The sequence below is a fragment of the Tachyglossus aculeatus genome, chromosome 1 (assembly GCF_015852505.1).
Source record: "Tachyglossus aculeatus isolate mTacAcu1 chromosome 1, mTacAcu1.pri, whole genome shotgun sequence".
Lineage (NCBI taxonomy): Eukaryota > Metazoa > Chordata > Mammalia > Monotremata > Tachyglossidae > Tachyglossus > Tachyglossus aculeatus.
Window position 1 is genome coordinate 49,082,104 of NC_052066.1, and position 25,133 is coordinate 49,107,236.

The 25,133-nt window shown below is 42.8% G+C and overlaps 1 protein-coding gene across 1 annotated transcript in view; it reads right to left on the bottom strand.

Annotated features, from left to right (window-relative positions):
• The window catches only part of ATP11B (ATPase phospholipid transporting 11B (putative)), a 195,507-nt gene that overhangs the window by 63,332 nt on the left and 107,042 nt on the right, over window positions 1-25,133 (bottom strand). Inside the window, exons 7-14 of the mRNA XM_038748670.1 lie at window positions 24,209-24,312; window positions 20,861-20,908; window positions 15,240-15,304; window positions 13,168-13,249; window positions 9,629-9,779; window positions 8,419-8,616; window positions 3,263-3,421; window positions 1,390-1,565 (exon numbers count right to left, since the gene is read on the bottom strand). Of these exons, the coding sequence (XP_038604598.1) occupies window positions 1,390-1,565; window positions 3,263-3,421; window positions 8,419-8,616; window positions 9,629-9,779; window positions 13,168-13,249; window positions 15,240-15,304; window positions 20,861-20,908; window positions 24,209-24,312 (983 nt within the window). The remainder of the gene's footprint in view (window positions 1-1,389; window positions 1,566-3,262; window positions 3,422-8,418; window positions 8,617-9,628; window positions 9,780-13,167; window positions 13,250-15,239; window positions 15,305-20,860; window positions 20,909-24,208; window positions 24,313-25,133) is intronic.

The following is a 25,133-nucleotide window of genomic DNA, read 5'->3' on the forward strand; positions in this document are numbered from 1 at the left end:
AAGGATTGAGAAGTAGCATGGTGAAGTGGATCGAGCATGGACCCTTGGAGTCGGAAAGTCATGGGTTCTAATCCTGACTAAACCACTTGTCTGCTGTGTGATCCTGGGCAAGTCACTTCACCTCTCTAGGCCTCAGTTAGCTCATCTATAAAATGGGGGTTGAGACTGCGAGCCCCACATGGGACAGGTACTGTGGTCCAACTCGATTTGCTTGTATCTACCCCAGGGCTTAGTACAGTGCCTGGCATATAGTAAGTGCTTAACAAATGCTATCATTATCATCATCACTTCAACATTTTGCAACAAGTCCGTGAGTCTCAGATACACTCTCCATTTAAGAATTTCCAGGCATTGGTTCTTTTCAAACAAACTAAAGCTGGACAGTGAAAGAACGAGAGAGAAAGAACTTCGATTCTTTTGAAATGCGGTGTTGGAAAAGGCTTTTGTGAATTCCATGGACATCCCAAAAGACAAACAAATGGATTTTAGAGCAAATTAAACCAAAGTGGTCTTTGGAAGGCCAAATGACTCGACTTGGATTAGCATATTTTGGATACATAATCAGGAGGACTAATTCTCTGGAGAGGATACTAATGCTCAGAAAAGTCCAGGGAAAACACGGAAAAGGCAGACCAGCAGCTAGGCACCATAACAATGATAACGGAAGAACCATAAAAAAGGTTAATAATAATGATGGCATTTATTAAGCGCTTACTATGTGCAAAGCACTGGTCTAAACGCTGGGGAGGTTACAAGGTGATCAGGTTGTCCAACGGGGGGCTCACAATCAATCCCCATTTTACAGATGAGGTAACCGAGGCACAGAGAAGTTAAATCATCATCATCATCATAATAATAATAACGATGGCATTTGTTAAGCGCTTACTATGTGCAAAGCACTGTTCTAAGCGCTGAGCACTTACCAATCGTATTTATTGAGCGCTTACTGTGTGCAGAGCACTGTACTAAGCGCTTGGGAAGTACAAGTTGGTAACATATAGAGACAGTTCCTACCCAGCAGTGGGCTCACAGTCTAAAAGGGGGAGACGGAGAACAAAACCAAACATATTAACAAAATAAAATAAATATTTAATTTATTATGTTAATTATTATTAATTATTATATTATATTATATTATACTATTATATTATTTAATTTATTTAAAAGTTAAATGATTTGCCCAAAGTCACACAGCTGACAACTGGCGGAGCTGGGATTCGAAGCCATGACCTCTGACTCCAAAGCCCGTGCTCTTTCCACTGAGCCATGCTTGCTTCCCCCGAGGTTGTGGATTATGGCAGAGGACAGGACGTTTTGGAGAAAGTACGTCCACGGAGTCGCTATGGATCAGAAACGACTCGACGGCACTTACTGATAAAATGGGCTTACCTCCTAGCTGCTTCAACTAAAGCCTTTTCATCTGGGGAGGAAGCGTAATATTCCAATTGAGATGATAGTCCATTGGCACACCAGGAACTCTCTCCAAGGCTGTCCGTTTGATCAGCGCTGATTTGTACCGTATGACAGAGAGAGACTGCTTTCATGAAGAGTTCCTCTTCTTTGATCTGTAGTCAGAATTTATTACAAATTACATATAAATTACATATGTATAAATACATATCTACTCTATTTACTTACATATCTATTCTATTTATTTTATTTTGTTAATATGCTTGGTTTTGTTCTCTGTCTCCCCCTTCTAGACTGTGAGCCCACTGTTGGGTAGGGACTGTCTCTATATGTTGCCGACTTGTACTTCCCAAGACCTTAGTACAGTGCTCTGCACACAGTAAGCGCTCAATAAATACGATTGATTGATATACTAGTTTATGAAACCTTGTTGTGGTCAGGGAATATGCCTGCTGACTTTGTCGTGCAGTACTCTCCCGAGCACTTAATAGAGTGCTCTGCACATAGAAAGTGCTCAATAAATAAAACTGACTGGCACAATTGGCTGCAGTGGTTTTCTGCATTAAAAGTGGGCCACTATAAAAAACAAGTAACAGGTTATCAAACTTCAAATTTACACGGCAATTTTCTAAGAAACTTAGTAAATGCTTTCGAACGTTTAATTTCTGGGCTGATTTAGGCAGGAGCTAAAATGATGAAGCTGGCCTAAGAGGTCCTAATACAAGAAGCCTTGGGTGTTTGTCAACTCGTTTAAACCTAAGCAACAGGTGATTTTACCCTGTCAGTTCAAGGAAGCCTTGAAAACTTAGAAAAGGAAGCATTTGCTCTTCTCACAACAACTTACTGTGCTTCCATCTCATCTCTCTATTCCATCTATTAACCTATTAACCTCTTGCATATTTCCTCCCCTCCAGGCTTGAGCTCTCTCCCACTTCATACCTGACAAATCACCACTTGGCCCATCTTCAAAGCGTTACTAAAATCACATCCTCTCCAGAAAGCCTTCCCTGATCAATCTTTCATTTGCCCACTCAATTCTCCCTCCCTCTACATCACCCAGGCACTTGGGCCCATAATCACCTCACCTCCGCTGTACTTCTGGTCGGATCCTTATCTGTAATTTATTTTCTTCTCTCCTGCTGGATTGTAAATTCCTAGAGAGCAGGGATCAGCTCTACCGACTACTATTCTCTCCCAAGCCCTTAGTACTGTGCTCAGCATCATCATCAATCGTATTTATTGAAGCGCTTACTATGTGCAGAGCACTGTACTAAGCGCTTGGGAAGTACAAATTGGCAACATATAGAGACAGTCCCTACCCAACAGTGGGCTCACAGTCTAAAAGGGGGAGACAGAGAACAAAACCAAACATACTAACAAAATAAAATAAACAGAATACATATGTACAAGTAAAATAGAGTAATAAATATGTACAAACATATATACATGTATACAGGTGATATACATATATACAGGTGTACAGGTGTATACATATATACAGCATACAATAAGCACTCAATATATACCACTGATTAATTGATTGATGAGTGATGGTCCCGATCCCTGATCCTATTAATAAATAAGATCTTCTTCCTCTAATTTAAAACCTGGAAAACTAAAACTAAGTTAGAGACTGGTTTAACTGAGCAATAATTACACCACCTCAGGTTTGTACATAGTCATTTGTTCCTAGCACGGTGAGCATTCAATAAAGACCACTGATTGATCGTACGCTTGCTTTGAAAACAAATAGCACGCATTTCATACAACAGAGGAAAAAGAAACTGAATGACATCAACTGAAAGATGCCACTGAAATTCGATTACGGTAAGTGAGGAAAAAAACTGCTTACAAGTCTTGGTCTGATTCCATCTGGAGAATCTGCTGTAAGTCCTTCTGGTACAAGGCTGCCATTAATTTCATGGTACTTAATTCCATTAATCGAACATTCCCGAAACTGCATTTCGTTTTCGGTTAATGTCCCAGTTTTATCTGTAAACACGTATTCCACCTGGTGATATTTAAAACACTGTTATGAAAAAAATGTCCGCAGCTTCTCTACTCAGCCTGCGAGCCCCACGTGGTAAAGTAAATAAAATTAAAGTAAATTACAGGTAGGGGAACCAACAGAATTTAAAGATATGTACTTAAGTGCTGCGGGAGAGAGAGTGAGTGTTTAAGTTCAGAAAGTGAGGTCTCAATTGCATAGATGCTGCACTAGTTGGGGAAGTTGGGTGGCGAGATGAGCACTTGTTTGCACATATTTATTACTCTATTTATTTTACTTGTACATATTTATTCTATTTATTTTATTTGGTTTATATGTTTTGTTGTTTGTCACTCCCTTCTAGACTGTGAGCCCGCTGTTGGGTAGGGACCGTCTCTGTATGTTGCCAACTTGTACTTCCCAAGCGCTTAGGACAGTGCTCTGCACACAGTAAGCGCTCAATAAATACGATTGAATGAATGAATGAATGAACTTCGATCGACCTCAGCTTTCAGAACAGGGCTGGACACGTAGTAAGGGCTTGAGAGTTACCACCACGATTAACATTATTACCCTCAGGTGATGGGGCTGTGCTCAACACTGGGCGCCGGACCTGGTGCTCAGATACCAAGAGCCTCCACATTCAAGGAGACTACAAAGACGCAATTAAATGCGTGTGTCTTGACAACGCTTTCGTTTGAGAAACCAGGCTTCCAGAATGCCTCTGGAAGTTTCAGAAACCGCTCTCCCATGAAATGTTGGCACGCGATTCTAGTGCTGCTGGGAAGAGGGACACTACTGCCAAAGGATGAATACACAAAGTGCAAACGAGGACAAGGATTTTCCTTTCAAGTTAGTAGGATCGTGATGCAGTTGCCCCAGGAGGAATCAACTGAGCTCATTCCTTCAAATCCTCTGCGGAAAGGGGGAGAAGAAAAAGGAGGAAGAGGTTGGGTTGGGGCACGTTCCAGAAGAGAGGATACAATACCATGGAGACCTGAAAGGATATGGGAAATGCTACAGGACCGCAGTCCGGGATGATTGGGCTTGACTCGGTTCAGCCCCCAAATGCCTGGGCTTGGATGTCCCCTCCCATTTTGGATGAGGGGGCTTACAGTGCTGCCAAACCAGAAGAGCTGGGTTCCAAGTCAGAAATGTATAAAAACCTGTTTCCCAGGCCTGCGCAAGTTGCCTGATTAAGAACACTGAAAGGGCTCTGAAATTACAGGCAAAGGAGTTCAGGCTGAATATGGAGACGGAGAGGAGTCTGTAGAGAAAGTGAATGGAGGAGGCAAGGCCTTAAAGCAGACGTTAACAACTCATACTACAGTGATTATTAGAAAGGACTCTTGGGAAATAGTGGCAGCGGCAAGTTGTGTGTCCTAAAACGGTTCAACTGGGAAATAATCCCTTCTGAGGGAGAAGTGGCGTGGCCTAATCAATCAATCGTATTTATTGAGCGCTTACTGTGTGCAGAGCACTGTACTAAACACTTGGGAAGTACAAGTTGGCAACATATAGAGACAGTCCCTACCCAACAGCGGGCTCACAGTCTAGAAGGGGGAGACAGAGAACAAAACCAAACACAGATGCCAGAACCACGCTGGATTTTATGTAGCATGTGTAGCATTCCAACAAACGAACCTCCCATTACTATTTATGTACACACCCTTACATTTTATTATTTCCTCCTATTTAATAATAATAATGATGGCATTTGTTAAGCGCTCACTGTGTGCACAGCACTGTTCCAAGCGCTGAGGGGGACACAAGGCGATCAGGTTGTCCCATGGGGGGGCCCACAGTCTTAATCCCCATTCCACAGATGAGGCCACTGAGGCTCAGAGAAGTCAAGTGACCTGCTCAAGGTCACACAGCAGACATGTGGTGGATCCAGGATTCGAACCCCTGGCCTCTGACTCCAAAGCCCGGGCTCTTTGCACTGAGCCACACTGCTTGAACACTGCTATTTGCCTCCACTATTAGATTGTAGGCCACACGAGGGGACGGAATGGAAAGAGCTTGGGCCTGGGAATCAGGGGACCTGGGTTCTAATCCCGGCTCCGCCACTTGTCTGCTGTGTGACTTCGGGCGAGTCACTGCGCGTCTCTATGCCTCAATCACCTCATCTGTAATAGAGGGATTAAGACTGTGAGCCCGAGGCAGGACAGGGATTGGGGCCAGTTTGATGATTTTGTAATCTACCCTAGCACTTAGTACAGTACCTGGCACATAGTAAGAGCTTAACTGAATACTGTAAAAAAATAATCAGAGTCTAAATATATATTTGCTTTTAGACTGTGAGCCCACTGTATATATGTATATATGTTTGTACATATTTTTTTTTACCCTATTTATTTATTTATTTATTTTATTTGTACATATCTATTCTATTTATTTTATTTTGTTAGTATGTTTGGTTTTGTTCTCTGTCTCCCCCTTTTAGACTGTGAGCCCACTGTTGGGTAAGGACTGTCTCTATATGTTGCCAATTTGTACTTGTACATAGTAAGAGCTTAACTGAATACTGTAAAAAAAATAATCAGAGTCTAAATATATAGTTGCTTTTAGACTGTGAGCCCACTGTTGGGTAAGGACTGTCTCTATATGTTGCCAATTTGTACTTCCCAAGCGCTTAGTACAGTGCTCTGCACATAGTAAGCGCTCAATAAATACGACTGATGATGATATTTGCTGAGGATGGAAACGGTAGATTGATTTTTAAGGGATCTGGCACCTGACTGGATTCGTAAATTGGACCCCAAGGTTTTTCTGGGAAAAATCAAGGGTACATGAGGAAGGCTGGCTGGGTTCATTCATTCATTCAATCGTATTTATTGAGCGCTTACTGTGTGCAGGGCACTGTACTAAGCGCTTGGGAAGGACAAGTTGGCAACATACAGAGACGGTCCCTACCCAACAGCGGGCTTACAGTCTAGAAGGGGGAGACAGACAACAAAACATATTAACTAAATAAAATCAATAGAATAAATATGTACAAATAGAGTAATAAATACGTACAAACATATATACAGGTGCTGTGGGGAGGGGAAGAAGGTAAGGAGGGGGGGATGGGGAGGAGGGGGAGGGTTCACCTAGATATGCTGGTAATACATCTAAATCAAGAGTAGTGATCTGTGGAATTTGGCCAAGGGACCGAGTGTCTGAGTTATGCGTCATCTCATGGAGATGGTAACTAAAAACAGAGGAACAGACGAGATCACCGAGAGATGGGTTGTAGGGATCTTGGAGGATCATGGCCATGACCGGAGGGATATGTGCAAGGAGGTGCCCGTGAAGAAGATATTGGCTGAAGACAGAAATCCTTATGAAGGAGAGTTCCCACAGAACTGAACTCTGATAATTGAGAACCTGCGTGGCTCAGTGGAAACAGCCCGGGCTTTGGAGTCAGAGTTCGTGGGCTCGAACCCCAGCTCTGCCAACTGTCAGCTGTGTGACTTTAGGCAAGTCACTTCACTTCTCTGTGCCTCAGTTCCTTCATCTGTAAAATGGGGATTAAGACTGTGAGCCCCCGTGGGACAACCTGATCACCAGGTAACCTCCCCAGCGCTTAGAACAGTGCTTTGCACATAGTAAGCGCTAATAAACGCCATGATTCCCCCTTTTAGACTGTGAGCCCACTATTGGGTAGGGACTGTCTCTCTATGTTGCCAACTTGTACTTCCCAAGCGCTTAGTACAGTGCTCTGCACACAGTAAGCACTCAATAAATACGATTGATGATGATGATGATGATGATTATTATAGTGAAACTGAAAATGGATGCCATCATTATTATTACTCTTCTTATTATTATAGTGAAACTGACAATGGAGCAAAAGGTTCACCCAGAAGGAGCTGTTGGTGATGAACGCTGGTCGGTAAGGAACAAGTGCTCTGCATTTTCTGTCGTAGAGTGTAAATTCCTTGGAGGCAGGGATCGTGTTAATAATAATAGCACTGTCCTAAGCGCTGGGGTGGACACAGGCAAATCGGGATCGACACGGTCCCGCATGGGACTCCCAGTCTCAATCCCTATTTTACAGATGAGGTAACTGAGGCCCAGAGAAGTGAAGTGACCTTCCCAAGGACACACGGAAGACAGTGGCGAAGGCAGAATTAGAACCCATGATCTTCGGACTCCCGAGCTCATTGCTCTTGATTGGACTTTCCTAAGCACTTAGTTCAGAGCCCTGTCCTTAGTACAAACAATACCGCACTGCAAACATTACTGCACACAATAAATGCCATCGATTGACTGCACACTGGAGAGGTCATTATTATTAATACTGAAACATCTAATTCCGGCTCCGCCACTGGTCTGCTGTGTGATCTTGGGCAAACCACTTAACAACTCTGTGCCTCAGTCATCTCATCTGGAAAATGGGGATTAAGACTGTGATCCCCACGTGGGACCATCTGATTACCTTGTATCCACCCCAACAACTAGAACAGTGCTTCGCATATAGTAAGCGCTTAACAAACATCGTAATTATTATTATTCTGTGTATTTAAGAAAGCTGAAGTGGAATGAAGAAAGAGTTGATCGTGCACAGGATGGGCTTTGGGGATATGTGGGATGAAATCTCCCGCTAGACCTGAAACTTGTAGGGGGCAGAGAACATTTCTACCAACTCTGTTCTGTAATATTCTCCCAAATCCTCAGTACAGTTCTCTGCACATGGTAAGCGCTCAATAAATACCACTGATGATGTCCTTTTATAGGCGGAAAATTTGGAAAACAGGATACGATTGATAATTCATTCAACTGTATTTATAGAGAGCTTACCGCGTGCAAAGCACTACACGAAGAGCTTATAAGACAGAGGGAAGATTTTTGGTAGAAGTGAAGATATCTCGTCCTATTTGGAAGCGATAGGATCTAGGATGGGCCAGATGTGCTTTACAGTTTTGGATATTTGAGAGAATAAGAGCAATTTCCCATACCATGCAAGATGTAGTCGTGTTAAATATTGAACAGCAAATCTCCAGGCCTTGAAAATATTACCAAAATCAATTTACCTGCCCCAGTTCCTCGTTCAGATCTGAAGTATTGACTTGCGCTCGCTGATCTGTTTCTTCGTGATACAGATCAAGATCCCACCCGATAAAAAAGGATCCAAGAAATTTCTGCATCTCGACTGTCACATACAGGGAAATTGGGATGATAAAATTGTAGAGAACCAGAAAAGCAAGGAAGTCTGAAATAAATCTCAGAATCTGTGAGGAAAGATTCATTTGAAAAAAAGAAACAAAACAGAAGTAAACATTATTGCCCAAACAATTAGAAATTCAATACTAAGACAACGTTACACAGTACTTTCAATTATTCAGGTCTATCTAGTTTGAGTATCCACGCCTTTCCTTATCTACTTACTGAATTTAATGACTTTAACATCTCTACAAGAGAAGAGGACAGGAACATGGAGAAGGGGAGAAATTTAAATCAATTCAAAAAAGATTGGTGGACTAAAATGAGATATCTGTGGACTTCAATTTTCCGCGTCCTTCCTTATCACATATTATCGGAAAACAGAACTCGAAGAGACCGTGGGATCATCTGGTCCCATCAAGAGCATCCAGGAAGGGGAGACAACACGACCTGGGGTGGGCAGTTCTTTTCTTACAGCTCCCAAAGTTTGGAGACCCCCCACAACCTACTGTTCCTGTTCCAATATTAAAAAGATCTTCCTTATTATCAACCACAACCTCTGCAACAGTTGACTCATTTTTTAAACATTCAAGCCTCTCAAATACCGACAGTACATTTACCACTTTCACACATCGCATTTTGGGGAGATGAAAGAAATCTGCGTTTGCAGGTAAAATAATCAGGAACTCGGTCTCACGTTTTGAAAATCTTGAATGCACTTAAGGAAACACCACATTTTAGGGAACAGCACGGGGCTTCAACTTCTGCCTACCTTTGGAGATTATCACAAATTGAAAATCCAAACCCAGCATAATCCCTTGTATCGGCATTTATACGTCTTCGAAATAATGAGAGGAGTGGACCTGATTGCTTCCTTTTTCACAAAAAGCGGCCAGATTTTCTCGACAGAGGTAATTTGGGTACTTTCACAAAAAACATGCTGCAAACTAATTCAGTATATATTGGGATCTGGGGCTTAGCATTTGAGAAAAAGGTCTAGTTGCTGATATCAGAACTAGGAGGTGGAGGTGGGGAGGGAGACCCTCCTTTTCCTGGATGTCCTAGAATATTATTCAATACCTTACTGCTGTTCCTTTCGTGCTCTGTTCTCTGGTTATACCAAGGTTCATCCCATTTTTCTTCCATTTGCCAGGCATACTTCAGAATAGTACTGAGGATGGCTTCAAAAAGGAGGATTATTAGGTAAACGATCAAAAAGGAATTCATGGACCTGGAGGAGGGTAGAAGAGCATGCAAACCGTAACGATTACAGGATATTTTACTGCTTTACCTGTAAAGCTCATTTTTTTAAAGTTGCTGCAAAAATTACGTTTCTTAAAAAAAGTATCAAGCATAGCATCAAAATTAACAGAGAAGCAGCGCGGCTCAGTGGAAAGAGCCCGGGCTTGGGAGTCAGAGGTCATGGGTTCGAATCCCGGCTCTGCCACATGTCTGCTGTGTGACCTTGGGCAAGGCACTTAACTTCTCTGAGCCTCAGTTCCCTCATCTGTAAAATGGGGATGAAGACTGCGAGCCCCACGGGAGACAACCTGATCACCTTGTATCCCCCCCCAGGGCTTAGAACATTGCTTTGCACATAGTAAGCACTTAAATGTCATCATAATAATAAGATAAAAAGGGCATTAACAGGTTCAAACTAAAAATCAATCATTAGAAAATTACTTATATGGCAGATCCTAAGGTTTTGAGATAAATTTTCTTCAGTTTCTCAAAGAACTCAAGTTTTAAGACTCAGTTTGGGTTCTTATTTAACAGTCAGGAAAATAATTAAACCACCCCCTCCTTTGGATGTGGACAGAATGTCCAGCCACTCTGAGGAGCTGGGGTGAGACTTTGCCCAGGTAAAATGGGCATTCATAATAGACGAGGGTGGTGGGAAGAGAGGAATCCAGAATTGGCATCACCCCCGGGGTACCCTCCTACCCCAAAAATACTGAAGGATCCTCCTATCCTTTCTGACTTGAGTATTAACTCGGGAGCTTAATCTGTAAGCAACTACTCGAAGAATCCTGCTTCTGGGACCTAGAAATATCACAACTGTAAATAAGTGGACAATAAATTTAGCGTGGCTTCAAGCAAAGGACAACTCATTCTGGAGCTATATAAATATTTAAAATAAATAACACCCTTGGCTAGGCTCCACTTTCCATAAATTGCAAACCTTAGCTTTTAGGAGAAATACTTTCGGATATTTCACGACATTCCTCCTGAATATTCTGGAATTCAGCCTGCAGACTTTAACAGACTGTTTACCTGAAGACAGGTCACAGATAAATCCTTGAAAAGGGGAAATAAAATAGGGGGAAAATAACACCATGCTTTGCACTCAAAAACACGGGCTTCATCAAAGGGATTCAGACATTTGAATTCAGACATTAATCTCGAAGATTAAGTTGTAGTTTTTGAATTTGCACGTGGGAACTGAGACGGAAGAAAGGGAGATTCTGGTCTGCCTCTTGCCTGTCCCCTCGGGATGGCATCGCTCCACCCATGGTATTTATTGAGCGCTTACTATATGCACAGCACTGTATTAAGCACTTGGGAGAGTACAATACAACAGAATTAGCAGACATGTTCCCTGCCCATAGATTTATAACGAGTTTACAATCTAGAGGGGTAGACACACAGGTGTGCAGGATGTTACCAGTTTCAAAAAGCTGTGTCGATGCAAGTTCATTCATTCAATCGTATTTATTGAGCGCTTACTGTGTGCAGAGCACTGTACTAAGCGCGTGGGAAGTACAAGTTGGAGTTGAGAGGTTCTGTTGAGAGGTTTGGCTTTATTTAGTTGGTCGATGTAATCATGAGAGTCTCCTCATTATCACTCCACGAAATAACTTTCAGTTACACATACCACTGCGAGCTCAGAATGCTCTAAAGTTAATGCAAATCTGAGGAGTGAATTAGACAACATGGATTAAGCAGTGTGGCCTACTAGATAGAACACAGCCCTGGGAGTCAGAAGGACCTGGGTTCTAATCCCATCTCCGCCACGTGTCTGCTGTGTGACCTTGGGCAAGTCACTTCACTTCTCTGTGCCTCAGCTGCCTCATCTGTAAAATGGGGATTCCGACTGTGAGCCCCTCGTGGGATACGGACTGCATCCAACCTAGGTAACTTTTATTGATCTCAGTGCTTTATACAGTGCCTGGCACATAATAAACGCTGGAGTGTGAGTTTGCTGTGGGCAGGGAATGTCGCTGTTTATTACTGTATTGTACTTTCCCAAGCGCTTAGTACAGTGCTCAGCACACAGTAAGCACTCAATAAATATGACCGGATGAAGAAATACCATAAAAAAAAAGGAACTCATGGGCAAGGCACTTTATCACTTCTATTGGATAATCCCTAAACTTCTAGTACAGTGTTCTGTACATAGTAGATGCTCATAAAAAGCTGATGAGATTGAAAGATAACCTAAAGGAAGTGGCCAAGTGGAAAGAATACAGGGCTGGAAATTCAGCGCACCTGGGTTCTAATCTGGCTTCTTGCCTCTTGATACCAATAACCCCTTCAATTTAAATTGTGAGCCCTCTGAGGGACAGGGACTGTGTCCGACCTGATTATCTTGTATCTATGTTCCAGCACTTTCAGTGTTTGGCAAAAAGTAAATCCTTAAATACCATAAAGTAATTATTATTACTAATAATTGCTGTCATCTGAGAACGCACCTGGGTTCTAATCTGGCTTCTTGCCTCTTGATACCAATAACCCCTTCAATTTAAATTGTGAGCCCTCTGAGGGACAGGGACTGTGTCCGACCTGCTTATCTTGTATCTATGTTCCAGGACTTTTAGTGTTTGGCACACAGTAAATCCTTAAATACCATAAAGTAATTATTATTACTAATAATTGCTGTCATCTGAGAACGCACCTGGGTTCTAATCTGGCTTCTTGCCTCTTGATACCAATAACCCCTTCAACTTAAATTGTGAGCCCTCTGAGGGACAGGAACTGTGTCCGACCTGATTATCTTGTATCTGTGTTCCAGCACTTTTAGTGTTTGGCACATAGTAAATCCTTAAATACCATAAAGTAATTATTATTACTAATAATTGCTGGCATCCGAGAATGCACCTGGGTTCTAATCTGGCTTCTTGCCTCTTGATACCAATAACCCCTTCAACTTAAATTGTGAGCCCTTTGAGGGACAGGGACTGTGTCCGACCTGATTATCTTGTATCTGTGTTCCAGCACTTTCAGTGTTTGGCACACAGTAAATCCTTAAATACCATAAAGTAATTATTATTACTAATAATTGCTGTCATCTGAAAACGCACCTGGGTTCCAATCTGGCTTCTTGCCTCTTGATACCAATAACCCCTTCAACTTAAATTGTGAGCCCTCTGAGGGACAGGGACTGTGTCCGACCTGATTATCTTATATCTATGTTCCAGCACTTTGTGTTTGGCACATAGTAAATCCTTAAATACCATAAAGTAGTTATTATTACTAATAACTGCCGTCACCTGAGAAATCTAGTCCTCACTATCAAATTTTGTTCTCTCTTCAGTTCAACTCTTTTAAATACATTCCTGGTTAGTTTAATTAGGAACTAGCCTTTTTCTGAGTAGGCAAGAAAGTTTAACACTACTTACTTCTCCACTGCTGATCGCTTCTGTGATTTGCTCTTATAATTTAATGCCATCTTCGTTTCCATACCTGTATATACAGCAACACCTGCAAAACAAAATCAAATGAACCTTTTCACATGGATCAATCAATCAATCGTATTTATTGAGCGCTTACTGTGTGCAGAGCACTGTACTAAGCGCTTGGGAAGTACAAGTTGGCAACATGGATGCCCTGTATAGGTTTTAGCATCCTTCCCAGGAAAGAAAAGAATACAGAGAAATGCACACTTATACCATGGTATATACCATGAGTCACAAATTGAAAATCCCCAGGGCAAATGCTGGTTCCAAAGTGCAATGGGAAAATTCAGTGGTATTTATTGCACACATACTGTGGGCAGAACACTGTACTAAGCACTTGGGAGAGTACAACACAACAGAGTTTGTAGACATGTTCCCTGTGAGCCCACTGTTGGGTAGGGACTGTCTCTATATGTTGCCAATTTGTACTTCCCAAGCGCTTAGTACAGTGCTCTGCACACAGTAAGCGCTCAATAAATATGATTGATGATGATGAAGGAACAAAGCATCTAGAGAGAGGACTGTATTCTTGCATAACCTCGATAGTTCATCAATTCTTGAGCAGAAAAGTACTCCTATGGCAATCCCACAGTGTGCTTTCACGGATCAATCAATGGTATTTTGTGAGTGCTTACTGCAGTCCACAGCACTGTTGTAAGCACTTGGGAAAGCACAATTCAACAGAGCTGGTAGAAATGATCCTTACCCACTAGGAGTTTACAGTCCACAGGATACGAAATTAAGCGCTTAGTACGGTGCTCTGCACACAGTAAGCGCTCAATAAATACGATTGATGATAAATACGATTGATGAAATTCTTACTCCGAGAGGGTTTCCCCAGTTAAGTCCTCTTTTCCCTGTCTGCGTTCCCCGTCCTTGGATCTGTACTCTCTAAGCCCTGGATATTCACCCCACGGAACATACGTGTACTCATTCATTCATTCAATTGCATTTATTGAGCACTTACTGTGTGCACGGCACTGTACTGAGCACTTGGAAAGTACAATACAGCGATAGAGACAATCCCTGCCCACAAGGGGCTTACAGTCTGGGGGGGTGGGGAGGGAAGGAAAGGGGGGGAGAGACAAACATCAAAACAAATAAACAGGCATCAATAAAAATAAACAGAATTATAGGTATATACAAATATACATAAGTGCAGGGGCTCTGCACACAGTAAGCGCTCAATAAATACGACTGAATGAATGAATGAGGAAGAGGGAAGAGCAAAGGGAGAGAGCTGAGGTTACACGGGGAAGGGAGGGGGAGCTGAGGAAAAGGGGGCTCAGTCTGGGAAGGCCTCTTGGAGGAGGCGCGTCTTCAGTAGGGCTTTATTCCTTCACACCAACAACGGGATTCAATGTTCCTGCTGGATCCAATGATCCAACCCATATATATGTCATTTATTTTCATGTCTCCCTCTTTCTCTAGACAGCAAGCCGTTTCTAGGCAGGAAATGTGTCTATCAACTCCGATGTCTTGTACTCTTCCACTGCTCTGCACCTAGGAAGCGCTCAATAAATACCACTGATTGACTAGGTAGTTCAAGGAATAGATCATTCAGGATTATCATATATGATTATCCAAATTGTGACAAGGTGGAGGTATACTGGGTGAAACGGATGTATAATTCATAATGAAGGCACATACAAAACAGTGTTCCAGTGATTAGAACAGTGCTTGGCACATAACAAGCTCTTAATACCAACATTATTGTTATTACAAAAGGAATTGGAATCTAGCGCTTAGAACAGTGCTTGGCACATAACAAGCTCTTAATACCAACATTATTATTATTACAAAAGATATCAAAAACTCCCAAATAATGGCTGCAACGACATGTACACTTCTCAAGTAAGAGGGCATTTAGAGGAAAGGTAAATGAAAACTGGTATTAGCCCAGTGCTGTAGGTTAAAGAGTAACTTACAATATTACACAACTAAAATGTGCCCAAATAATTTATCTGAAGAAAAGCATAAAATTTACGATCCAACCACTTAAAATGTTTACTAACCAAAAATTTCTCTGGTGTTTTTTAATCTGGCTCCGCGAAGCAAGAGACTTTCAGGACCCAGTGGTCTAAAAAGAAGAAAACACTCACTTACTGAACAAGCCAATACAATTTTGAGCTGAAATATTAAATCAAAAGGTGCTGTACAATAAAAGTTTAAATATCTTTTACCACGTGTTTAGTAAGCAGTACCAAAATCACTAGAAACGGAAGATGTACATAATAAATGTATAATTGGGATTCTGGAAAATAAAAAAAAATATTTTTGTCTGACAATTTTCTCAGGGATCCCATATGAGAAGGGCAGTTAGGATTTCCTTTCAGCAGCACCCCAAAATCTTTACTATAGTCACGTACTTGCAGTTAAAACTTGTATTTTGTGATTGTAATTATTTGTAGTAATAATAACCGTAGTATCTGTTCAGTGCTTCCTATGTGCCGTGCACTGTATCAAGCACTGGGGTAGATAATCAGGTCCCGCATGGGGTTCACAATCTAAGTAGGAGGGGGAAGGGGTATTGAATCCCCATTTTGCAGATGAGGGAACTGAGGCACAGAGAAGTTAAGTGACTTGTCTAAAGTCAAACAGCAGACAAGCGGCGGAGCCCAAGATCATCTGCACGCACCGGCTCGAGCGGGCCCCAGGAATCGGAGCCTGAGAGGTTGGAGTCGGAGCCAGAGAGCGGCAAGAAGATGGGAAATTGGGACCAACTGAGGCTGGCCACGCGCCAGTCAGCCAAAAAGCCGAGGGGTCCAACAAATACCCTAGAAACGGCAGGGCCGGTGCATGGTTTGAGTAAGGCGCAGAGGACTCACTGGGAAGCAACGTGGCCTATCTATCAATCAATCAATCATATTTATTGAGCGCTTACTGTGTGCAGAGCACTGTACTAAGCGCTTGGGAAGTACAAGTTGGCAACATATAGAGATGGTCCCTACCCAACAGTGAGCTCACAGTCTAAAAGGGGGAGAAAGAGAACAAACCCAAACATACTAACAGAATAAAATAAATAGAATAGATATGTACAAGCAAAATAAATAAATAAATAGAGTAATAAATATGTACAAAGGGAGTGAGTCGGGGGGAAGGGAAGGGGAGCTGAGAAAAAGGGGGGCTTAGTGTGGCTCAGTGGAAAGAGCCCGGGCTTTGGAGTCAGAGGTCATGGGTTCAAATCCCGGCTCCACCACTTAGCTGTGTGACTTTGGGCAAGTCACTTCACTTCTCTGGGCCTCAGTGGCCTCATCTGGGAAATGGGGATGAAGACTGTGAGCCCCCTGTGGGACAACCTGATCGCCTTGTAACCTCCCTAGTGGAATGAGCACGCGCCTGAGAGACAGAGGACGTGGGTTCTAATCCTGGCTCTGCCACATGGCTTGTGTGTGACCTTGGGTACCTCAACTTAACTTCTCCGGGCCTCAATTACCTCATCTGTACTTCCCAAGTGCTTAGTACAGTGCTCTGCACACAGTAAGCGCTCAATAAATACGATTGAATCAATCTGTAAAATGCGGATTAAGACTGTGAGCCCCACGTGGGCATCTACCTCAGATCTTAGAACGGTGCTTGGCACATAGCATCATCAATCAATCAATCAATCGTATTTATTGAGCACTTACTGTGTGCAGAGCACTGTAGTAAGCGCTTGGGAAGTACAAGTTGGCAACACATAGAGATAGTCCCTACCCAACAGCGGGCTCACAGTCTAGAAGGGGGAGACAGAGAACAAAACCAAACATAGTAACAAAATAAAATAAATAGAATAGATATGTACAAGTAAGATAAATAAATATTATTGTTTCAAAATTAGCAGGGAGCGAGGGGCTGGGAAAGAACGGGAGAGGAGGGGGCCGCATTTGGGGCCTTCTAGCCTGTGAGCCCACTGTTGGGTAGGGACCGTCTCTATATGTTGCCAACTTGGACTTCCCAAGCGCTTAGTACAGTGCTCTGCACACAATAAGCGCTCAATACGATTGATTGATTGATTGATTGGAGGAGGAAACTGATCCAAACAAGGGAGAGCTACAAAGGAGTGGTGTGGGGAGAGGGAGGAGATTTACCTGCAGTAGTTATGTCAGCAACAATTCATGATAAATCTCCAGGTTGTACATATTCATTCATTCAATCATATTTATTGAATACGATTTATTGAATAAATACAATTTATTGATTGATTGATTGATTGAGCATTTACTTTGTGCAGAGCACTGTACTAGGCGCTTGGGAAGTACAAGTTGGCAACATATAGAGACGGTCCCTACCCAACAGTGGGCTCACAGTCACATATTGTGGGGAGGGTATAACCTGGGATATGCCTCTATACTAATGCCAAAAGAGGCAACTAAAACTTAACATAAAGAGAGCCAAGCACATATGTGCAATCCCATAAGAGCTCTTAAGGGCAAACATCATGTTTTACCTTTCTGGTATGTTTCCTAACTGCTCTTCATTCATTCATTCATTCACATTAATTGAGCGCTTACTGTGTGCAGAGCACTGTACTAAGCGCTTGGGAGGTACAAGCTGGCAACATATTCATTCATTCAATCGTATTTATTGAGCGCTTACTGTGTGCAGAGTACTGTACTAAGCGCTTGGGAAGGACAAGCTGGCAACATATAGAGACGGTCCCCGCCCAACAGCGGGCTCACAGTCTAGAAGGGGGAGACAGACAACAAGACAAAACATATTAACAAAATAAAATAAATGGAATAAATATGTACAAATAAAATAAATAGAGTAATAAATACGTACAAACATATATACAGGTGGTGTGGGGAGGGGAAGGCAAATAATGGGGACTGAATTAATACCACATACTCTGCTAGACTAGTAAAGCTGACTGATGATCCTCAACTATCTAGCCTGTGAGCCCGTTGTTGGGGAGGGACCGTCTCTCTATATTGCCGACTTGTACTTCCCAAGCGCTTAGTCCAGTGCTCTGCACACAGTAAGCGCTCAATAAATACGATTGAATGAATGAACTATCAAGCCCATCTATCTACTCACTGTGACTCATTCTCATCTCTCTCTTCCATGCTCACACCGTCCCTTCTGCTTCGAATCCCCTCCCTTTCCACATGCAGCAGAACACTTCCTTCCCCCAGTTCGAAGCCCTCCTGAAATCACATCTCCTCCAAGAGGGCTTCCCTGATTAATCTTTCATCTCCATTTTCCTGTCTTCCGACTCTTCAACACTTCTCGGTCTCCGAAACCCCGGGAGACTCCATTTGAAAAATCAGGTTGCTGATTTTTATCAACCAGTCGGTGGTATTTATCAGGCACTTACTGTGTGTAGTAGTGACGTAGTAATACAGTGAAACTGGTAGATCATCATCATCAATCGTATTTATTGAGCGCTTACTGTGTGCAGAGCACTGTACTAAGCGCTTGGGAAGTGCAAATTGGCAACATATAGAGACAGTCCCTACCCAACAGTGGGCTCACAGTCTAAAAGAAGATACGATACGATCCCTGCCCACAAGAAGCTTACGGTCTACACGGGAGGCAGACATTAAACATGAGAAGAAGCCTGGTGTAGTGGACAGAGCACGGGCCTGGGTTCTAATCCTGGCTCCACTGCTTATCAGCAGGGTGGCCTTGGCCAAGTCACTTCACTTCTCCGTGCCTCAGTTATCTCAGCTGTTAAATGGGGACTGAGACCGTGAGCCCCTTGTAGGAGTGCTCTGCACACAGTAAGCACTCAATAAATACGACTGAATGAATAACAGGGATTGTGTCCAAGTTGATTCGCTTGTATCCACCCCACCACTTAGAACAGTGCCTGGCACACAGTAAGCGCTTAACAAATACCATCTGTAAAATAATTTACAGATAGGGGTAATAGTAGAGTATAAAGATATGCACATAACTGCTCTGGGGATGGGATGATAGCGAAGCGCTTAAAGGGTGACAGCTAAGTGCATAATGATGGATGGTGGATGCTTAGAGACTAGACTGTGACTGTGCTTCTATAATAATAACAATGGTATTTGTTAAGCGCTTACTACGTGCAAAGCACTGTTCTAAGCGCTGGGGAGGTCACAAGGAGATCAGGTTGTCCCACGGGGGGCTTACGGTTTTAATCTCCATTTTACAGATGAGGCAACTGAGGCCCAGAGAAATGAAGTGACTTGCCCAAAGTCACACAACTGACAATTGGCGGAGCCGGGATTTGAACCCATGACCTCTGACTCCAAAGCCCACGCTCTTTCCATTGAGCCAAAAATGGGGATTGAGACTGTGAGCCCCCCCGAGAGACAGGGACTGTGTCCAACCCGATTTGCTTGTATCCCCCCAGTGCTTAGTACAGTGCCTGGCACATAGTAAGCACTTAACAAATACCACAGTTATTATTATTATTAAATCAACCCCTTAGAGTGAGCCCACTGTTGGGTAGGGACCGTCTCTATATGTTGCCAACTTGTACTTCCCAAGTGCTTAGTACAGTGCTCTGCACACAGTAAGCGCTCAATAAATACGACTGATTGACTGATTGGAGAAGCAGCGTGGCTCAGTGGAAAGAGCTCGGGCTTGGGAGTCGGAGGTCGTGAGTTCTAATCCCGGCTCCACCGCTTATCGACCTCATCTGTAAAATGGGGATTAAGACCGTGAGCCCCATGTGGGACAACCTGGTTACCCTGTATCTACCCCAGTGCTTCGCACATAGTAAGCTCTTAACAAATACCATCATTATTATTATAGAGGAAATAAGGGCCTAGGCAGGGAAGGCCTCTTAGAAATCAGATGGCCTTTTTATTTAAAGGATGAAGCTCTAACTAATTTTAATTGGCAACAAACAGTACTATAAATACATTCACTCCAGTTCACAATCTCTACAGATTCTACAGCAGCAGCGTGACCAAGTGCGAAGAGCACAGGCCTGGGCATGAGAGGACCTGGGTTCTAATCTGAGCTCCACCACTTTTCTCCTGTGTGACCTCGTGCAAGTCACTTACCATCTCTGTGCCCCAGTTCCCTCACCTGCAGAATGTGGACTCAATACTTGCTCTCCCTCTTACTTAGACTGTGATCTCCACGTGGGACCTGGTTATCTTGCAGCTACCCCAGTGCTTGGCACATAGTAAGCACTTAAAAAAAACACAATTATCATTACTATTGTTATAACAATGACTTGGATTTCTACAATGCACCTATCACCTCTTGAAGTAACAAACTTCTCTACAATGATCTAATTAAGCAATTTTCTTTTTTCTCCACTATATGACTGGTTGCCTCTTTCGATAATTTCCCCCACCCTAAAAACCTAGGTCACTAAGTTCCCCCTCTTCCTCATAGGAGTGTTATTTTTTTCCAAATGATGTCTGTTAAGCACGTACAATGCCAGGCACTCTACTAAGCACTGGAGTAGATATAAGGTTGGACACAGACCAGGCCCATTTGGGGCTCAAAATCTCAACCCTCCTTTTACAGATGAGGTAACTGAGGTACAGAGAAGTGACCTGCCCAAGGTAACACAGTGACAGAGCCGGGATTGGAACCCAGGCCCTCTGACACCCAGCCCCCTGCCCTTTCCACTAGGCCAGCTGCTTTCCGGACTGCTCAACGGAAGGAGTCATCAAATAAAATGCAATTTGATAATGCAAAAGTAGCCGGTGATCCTTACCTTACAATTTCTTCCATTTGGTGGTTCACTGTTATTCTTCCAACAAACCTATCGGAGAAATAAATCCATTACAAGAATATCCAGAGTATGCCACGTAATTCTAATACTTAGTCATTTATCGTTGAAAGAGTAATTTGAGAGTCTTTGTGTTTTCTTCACATGTAAATCTGGGGAATCCCAGCTATAGATATAGAGGTCAAATCACATATTAGCAACTATAAAAATAAGAATCCCCTCCCTCGCCTGTTAGAGGGAGAGAATGCTTTTTGCGAACACCTTGGAAAAACAATTGGATTTTGGAGCAAATTAAGCCAAAATGGTCTTTGTAAGGCTAAATGACAGATTGGCATATTTTGGACACACAATCAGGAGGTCTGGAGAAAACACTAATGCTAGGAAAAGTCCAGGGAAAACGTGGAAGAGGCAGACTAGCAGCTAGATGGATAGAGACCATAACAACGGGAACGGAAGAACCACTAGAAAGGTTACAGATTATGGTGTCCGGCAGCAAAAGGTAATTAAAAGTGGGCAAAAGAAAATCAAACAATGGGCTTAAAAGCAGTCGAACAGCACAAATGTGTGTATTAGAGAGAGAGAGAGAGAGAGAGAGAAAGAGAGAGAGACTGAGACAGAGACAGAGAAACAAAGCGCATGCATGCATGAATGCTTCTGAGATTGCTCGGCATCCATTGCCTGAAAAAGTGAAACCACCTTTGGTTTTGCTGATAGGCTTTGCTCACCGTGCCTCGCTCTCGCCTGTCCCACCATCGACCCCCGGCCCACGTCCTCCCCCGGGCCTGGAATGCCCTCCCTCTGCCCCTCCGCCAAGCTAGCTCTCTTCCTCCCTTCAAGGCCCTGCTGAGAGCTCACCTCCTCCAGGAGGCCTTCCCAGACTGAGCCCCTTCCTTCCTCTCCCCCTCGTCCCCCTCTCCATTCCCCCCATCTTACCTCCTTCCCTTCCCCACAGCACCTGTATGTATGTATATGTTTGTACATATTTTTTTTTTACTCTATCTATTTATTTATTTTATTTGTACATATCTATTCTATTTATTTTATTTTGTTAGTATGCTTGGTTTTGTTCTCTGTCTCCCCCTTTTAGACTGTGAGCCCACTGTTGGGTAGGGACTGTCTCTATATGTTGCCAATTTGTACTTCCCAAGCGCTTAGTACAGTGCTCTGCACATAGTAAGCGCTCAATAAATACGATTGATGATGATGATAGTAGACTCAAATCCATTAGTGTTTATGACCTGGGCATTAGAGACTGTAAGTAACGATCCAAAGTACGGTGACACAATGAGAATGATTGGAGACGGAATTGATTGATTTTACTATTCCCTAGAACGGACCAAGTCTTCAACACATTTGTCTAGAAGCATATCAATGAATTAATTTCGTAATGAACTTAAAAACAGACATGAATGATAGAAAGAATGCAGGTTTCACAACACCCTGCTGACACCAATACACCTGCCTCAGCAGAGACTTTTTCAGTACACGTTTTGGGCTCGGATATATGGAGCTAAGCACACATGCAGGAAAAATGCCTATTCTGGAGCCAAATGTTACTAGCTCCCTGTCTAAATAGTTACCACATTTACAGACAACATTTCAAGCTTTTTCACACCACCAATCTTGGCTGGTCTCAGGGGACAGGCAGGCTAGTGGAGGGGCCCGAGGCCTCCACCACTTGCAGGCAACAGCTATCAGTCAGGAAGACCACCTACACTCGCCCTTCATAGCCAAAGAGGATAAGGAGCAGAGCAAAGAGCTGGGCCTGCATTTGATGGCAAGAAAACAAAGATCATCGTCAATTGTATTTATCATCATCAATCGTATTTATTGAGCGCTTACTGTGTGCAGGGCACTGTACTAAGCGCTTGGGAAGGACAAGTTGGCAACATATAGAGACAGTCCCTACCCAACAGTGGGCTCACAGTCTAAAAGGGGGAGAACTGAAAGTTTTAACTCATTTGTGGTGGATGGAGAGCAGACTGAAATAGTTGACAGTTTTTCTCTCCTGGGATCAGTAATCAATAATAAAGGAAGTAGCAGTCAATAAATATGCCCAGGAAGGAAGACTTGCTCTGAAGAGCCTTGCAAAAAGTCATGAAATGTGCTGCTAACAATTGCCACTAAAATACGAACTGTCAGTTCTATGGTGTTTCCAGTGACAATGTACGGATCCAAAAGCCGGACAGTGAAAAAACAGGATAGAAAGAGCATCAGTTCCTCCGAAACGTGGTGTTAGCGAATGCTCTTTGCGAACACTTTGGAAAAACAATTGGATTTTGGAGCAAATTAAGCCAAAATGGTCTTTGGAAGGCTAAATGACAGATTGGCGTATTTTGGACACATAATCAGGAGGACTAATTGTCTGGAGAAAACACTAATGCTAGGAAAAGTCCAGGGAAAACGTGGAAGAGGCAGACTAGCAGCTAGATGGATAGAGACCATAACAACGGTAGCGGAAGAACCACTAGAAAGGTTACAGATTATGGCCAAAGACAGAACGCTCTGGAGAAAATAGAGCCATAGCGTCACTAGGAATTGGAAATGATCAATCAATCAATCAATCGCATTTATTGAGCGCTTACTGTGTGCAGAGCACTGTACTAAGCGCTTGGGAAGTACAAGTTGGCAACATATAGAGACAGTCCCTACCCAACAGTGGGCTCACAGTCTAAGAGGGGAAACAGAGAACAAAATCAAACATACTAACAAAATAAAATAAATAGAATAGATATGTACAAGCAAAATAAATAGAGTAATAAATATGTACAAACATATATACATATATACGGGTGATGGCACTTAATAGTAACTCTTAGGTTTACTAAGAACTGAATTACCGTTTTTTCCATCTGTTTCCAGTGGATAGCACATTAATTCTGCTTAAATTGTTTTTAAAAGTATAAAGTAATAATTGGCTTAAAAAGTATGGTTTAGTCTGATATGTTACTGTGAACCTCCCACCCCGGTGCTTTATTAAACTCTTTATTATTAGAGAAGCAGCGTGGCTCAGTGGAAAGAGCCCGGGCTTTGGAGTCAGAAGTCATGGGTTCGAATCCTGACTCTGCCACATGTCTGCTGTGTGATCTTGGGCAAGTCACTTAACTTCTCTGGGCCTCAGTGACCTCATCTGTAAAATGGGGATTAAGACTGTGAGCCCCACGGGGGACAACCTGATCACCCTGTATCCTCCCCAGCGCTTAGAACAGTGCTTTGCACATAGTAAGCGCTTAATAAATGCCAATTATTATTATTATCATTGTTATTATTATTATTAAACACTTATATATAATCATTATTATACATTTTTAAACAAGGCATTGTAATGGATACCTGTATAAATCCGCTTCTGGTTGCTGACATTCTATTACAGCTATAAGAGTATCCAAGTTGGCAACTGTCTGTAATACCGCCGTTTCCGGAACCGCAATATGTGTCTGAAAATCAAATATTTTCAGTAAAGGTCAATATCCCAGGAAGACTCGTTAGCTTATTCAGAAAAGTTAATCGATCTCTCTGCACGTACAGTAAAACCCTCTTCTGGCCTAGCGAACTAGTGTTTATAATAAGAACTCTAACATTAAAGCAAATCATTCAAAACTGAGAAAGCTTTCGGAAGATCATGCTAAAATGAGATTTTCACTACGTGCATAAATGAGAATCTGATCATACCAGAGAGGGCTGTAAGAAGTCGGGTTATATCAAAAAAGAGCCCGGGCTTGGGAGTCGGATGTTGTGGGTTCTAATCCCAGCTCTGCCACTTCATTCATTCATTCAATCGCATTTATTGAGCGCTTACTGAGCGCTTAAGTGCTTGCGAAGTACAAGTTAGCAACATTGTCGGCTGTGTGACTTTGGGCAAATGACTTCACTTCTCTGTGCCTCAGTTACCTCATCTATAAAATGGGGATTAAGACTAAATCCACATGGGACAACCTGCTTACCTTATACCCACCACAGTGCTTAGAACAGTGCTTGGCACATAGTACGCGCTTAAATGCAGCGTGGCTCAATGGAAAGAGCACGGGCTTTGGAGTCAGAGGTCACGGGTTCTAATCCCGCTCCGCCACGTGTCTGCTGTGTGACCTTGGGCAAGTCACTTAACTTCTCTGAGCCTCAGTTATCTCATCTGTAAAATGGGTATTACGACTGTGAACCCCACATGGGACAACCTGATCACTTTGTATCCCCCCCAGCGCTCAGAACAGTGCTTTGCACATAGTAAGCGCTTAATAAATGCCAACATTATTATTATTAT